This window comes from Pygocentrus nattereri, chromosome 8 (assembly GCF_015220715.1).
Source record: "Pygocentrus nattereri isolate fPygNat1 chromosome 8, fPygNat1.pri, whole genome shotgun sequence".
In the NCBI taxonomy this organism is placed as follows: Eukaryota; Metazoa; Chordata; class Actinopteri; order Characiformes; family Serrasalmidae; genus Pygocentrus; species Pygocentrus nattereri.
Genome location: NC_051218.1, coordinates 42,020,540 through 42,024,199, shown reverse-complemented (window position 1 = coordinate 42,024,199; position 3,660 = coordinate 42,020,540). Strand labels below are relative to the sequence as shown.

General features: G+C 50.0%; 1 protein-coding gene across 2 annotated transcripts in view; it reads right to left on the bottom strand.

The window, feature by feature from the left end:
* slitrk4 (SLIT and NTRK-like family, member 4) overlaps positions 1-3,351 on the bottom strand; it is a 5,057-nt gene extending 1,706 nt beyond the window's left edge. Inside the window, exons 1-2 of one of the 2 annotated variants that reach the window (XM_017692148.2) lie at positions 2,977-3,351; positions 1-2,520 (exon numbers count right to left, since the gene is read on the bottom strand). The exon at positions 1-2,520 is cut by the window's left edge and continues 1,706 nt beyond it. In XM_017692148.2, coding sequence (XP_017547637.1) covers positions 1-2,480 — 2,480 coding nt within the window. In that variant the 5' untranslated portion in view covers positions 2,481-2,520; positions 2,977-3,351. The remainder of the gene's footprint in view (positions 2,521-2,976) is intronic. The other variant, XM_017692149.2, reaches the window with a different exon arrangement.
* Between the last annotated feature and the right edge of the window lie 309 nt (positions 3,352-3,660).

Below are 3,660 nucleotides of genomic sequence, written 5' to 3'. Positions count from 1 at the left end.
TGTTCCTCTAGTACTTGAAGGTAGTCAGGGGTCCCTTGGAGCTTTGCTTTTAGTTCATAATACTCACTTTTGCGCTGCTCAACAACTATCTTACTGTGGTTGCCCCCTATTAATGACTTTTTCATTTTTTTGTCATGTGGTTTCTCGGGGTAACGGATCTCAAAGCCACTCACCCCTATACTGTTGAAATCCTTTTTGTTCTCCAAGTAGTTGTGGAGGAACATGCTGGACTCTCTTCCTGGCAAGAACTCATCTAGCTCGTCGATGGTACTCAGTCTTTTCCTGGCATCCAGACTTAGAGAGTCCTTGTCTTTATCTGTGCTGGTGCGCAAGACCATTTTCTGTCTCTGGGAGTCGGCGAACTTGAAGCCGGACTCAGCGTCTCTGAGGCCACACGTATGGGCTTTGCTCATGTGCTCGATGGTCTGAGGGATAAAGGTCTCTCCGCCGAGGTCGTCCTTCTTATTGGATTTGTGATTGTGCCTCCTAAGCTGGAGCTGCATGGAGCCACACTCCTGGCTGCCCAGGCCTTCTTGCCTCCCAGCAGGCTTTTTGTTCCGTCTCAGCACAAAGACCAGCAGGCAAAAAGCAACAAAGACAGTAAGGATCAAGACCACCAGTATACTCAGGATCATGATGGACAGGGGCACCGGCCCACCAGGAGGCGCCTTGCCAACACCAGCAGGTGACATGGACGTGACCACGGGGGTGGCGCTAGTCAAGATAAAGGGAGGCCTAGCAATGAGCTTGGGGCACAGAATCTCGTTTTTTAGTTCTCGTAGCTCGATGTTTGCAAACTGCACTGGGGATGCACATCTGACCTCCTTGGCAGCGACCCCCTCGTTTAGTTTCTCCAACCACAGTTTCAAAGCAACTAAATCACATGAGCATTCCCAGGGATTGCCCTCCAGATCTATTTGAGTGAGCGATCTAAGCTGGTCCAGCACACCACTCACGGGCAAAGTCATGAAGTGATTGTTCTTCAGATTCAGTCTAGCGAGGGGGACGCCAGCGAAAATGTACGCAGGGAGGCTTCTGAGCACGTTGTTGTTTAAATACAAGAGCTGCAAATTTGGCATGGAGTCAAATGTCCCAGCTAACACCTCCTTTATGGCGTTGTATTCCAAATACAAGTACTGGAGGTTACTGAGCCCGAGGAACATTTCAGGGTGAAGCTGTTCAAGTTGATTGCCGTTGAGGTATAACCTACGGAGGTTGGTCAGATTTCCAAACACACCTTTTTGGATGGTGGATATTTGATTACTGCCCAGGTGTAACAGATCTAATCCCTCAAACCCTTGGAAGTCAGTGGGGCTGATATTTCTAATGTAATTACCACTGAGGTGCAATTTCTTGGCGTTTGGCGGCTTAGGTATAAGATCAGCTAGACTCTGGATATTCCTTTCCTGACAACTGACACTAATGCCAAAGTCAGATGGGTGAGCTTTGCAAGTGCAGGGCTGGGGACAGGAGAGGGGAGGGATTCGGGTTTGATAGGACACAATTTGGCCATTTTTACCCACTGGAATACCGGCAACAATACCGTTGCCATAAATTTTGGAGGGGTTTGTAGTTTTGGGTGCTTTGGTAACTAAGGATGCTATCGTGGATGGCGCAATGATGGATGTGGTGTGCCCACCCTCTGGCTGGGAGGGGGGCATCCTCACATCAAAGTCGCTGCCAACTCCCATAGGGCACAGTTCTTGTTTGTTGGTCTCCTTCAACAGCCGACCGTACAGATCACTGGGAGTCTCGCATATAGCCTCCCCAATGAAAATGTTGTAGGGCATATTCTCCAACCAGGCTTTCAGAGGTAACAAATCACACGTGCAATTCCACGGGTTGTCATCCAACTGCAATTCCACTATCCTCCCAATGTGCTCCAAAACTCCGAGGTACGGGAGCTTCTGTATCCGGTTCCCTCGTATATCCAAGTGCGTGAGGGAGGCGAAGCGAAAAATGTTCTCGGGAAGGCTCTGAATAAGGTTGTCATTTAGAATTAGGACCTTCAGCTTATGCAATTTGTTGAAGGCTCCCTTCTCGATATACTTGATTAAATTGTAGTCGGCCTGGAGGTATTCCAAGTTCTCGATCCCCCGGAAAGTGTCAGCCCGGAGCTCTGTTAATTCATTGTTATTTAAGTGCAACTGCTTTAACGCACTGAGCCCCATGAAGGCCCCTCCCTCAATGTTCTGCAGTTTGTTGTTGCCCAGCTGAAGAGAGACTGCGTGTGTGAAATTCACAAAAGAGTTGGGGTAAAGAATGTACAAAAGGTTGTTCTGGAAATTCAGATGGTAGAGGCTGGATGCTGGAGGGAGCAGCTGCGTCGGTCTGTACACAGTTATTTTCTCGCAGTTCACATAGAGGACGTTCTCGATGGACATGCAAGAGCAAGCGCTGCAGGTCTCAGCCGAGAGGTCAGAATCCGAGTCGGAAAACGAGCTCGATACGGAAAAGGCCAACAGAACGAGCAGCAGCATTTTTGCCTCTTAAAAATCCCCCAGAAAACCATTTAGTAACCTTAGAAGGGGGGAAAACAGACAAACAAGACAATCAAAACAATGTTCGATCCCCACACTTTCATGCAGCAACACAGCAAGATTTCACAGCAGTGATGTTTTATAATCTCCCTCTGCGCGGACGGGAGAACTTGATCAAATCAGTCACCTGCTTTCTGCCTGATGTCTAATAACGGCTGAGATGTGTAGATGTCAACCGAATAAAACGGAATCTCTCTCTCTAGTGACACAATAACAATGAATAACATGATAAACTGACTACAGCTATTTTAAATTATCAGCATATTTTACAGCTTAGGAGAGGGGAAGAAAGCTGCCCGTGGAATACAGAGGAGGATTCTCGTTCTCAGAGTATTTTCATCCCACCGGGGTCTACTAATTCACCATTTCTGTCCCAAAACACTGCCCAGAAGTAGAAGTGATACTAGGGAGCACAAAAAAAGGGCTGAAAACTCACCCGCAACGTCCCAAAATATCGTCTATCGTCCCTAAAGATGATGACACCGCAGCAGAGGGAATGCTCCCGTTCAGTCCAGCTTCAGACTCTCAGCCTTCGCGTCTCTTCCAGTCAGGCTCCACTTGTTCCCAGCGCACGCTCTGTGGCGAAATCCCAGCCTCGCGGAGCTTGCGCGAGGCATCTCCGAAGCTCTCGCCACTCGGCAAGGACGGTTTTACCTCAGAGCCGACGAAGGCGCGTCGCTCGGGCGCAGGCACGAGACCAACTCCGGCATTCTCCAGCCGGAGGAGGAAGAGGCGAGGCGCGCGAATGTCAATGATTCAGCTGGAACATCGGTTCAGTTCACGCGCTCGCTCGCTCGCTCGCCAGTTCGCCCCCCCACCACCCCCCTCCACCACCACCTCCTCCTCCTCTTCCCCTCTGCTCCTCTTCCCTCCCTTTACACTTCTTCACCTCCTCAACAGTTCTGAGAGGCGACTGGACGACGCCGTTCAGCCCAAACACAAACCGGACTTGTTCAGCTGCTTCACTCGCCCCCGAAAACGAGGCTCGCGCGTCCCTAACAACGGTTTAATCGCCGCGAAAGAAGGAGATTAAGGCAAGGGTGGGGGGTGATGGTGGTGGTGGTGGTGGTGGGGGGCTATAAAAAGACGTTGAGGAGAAAGAAAAGGGAGATGGGCGACA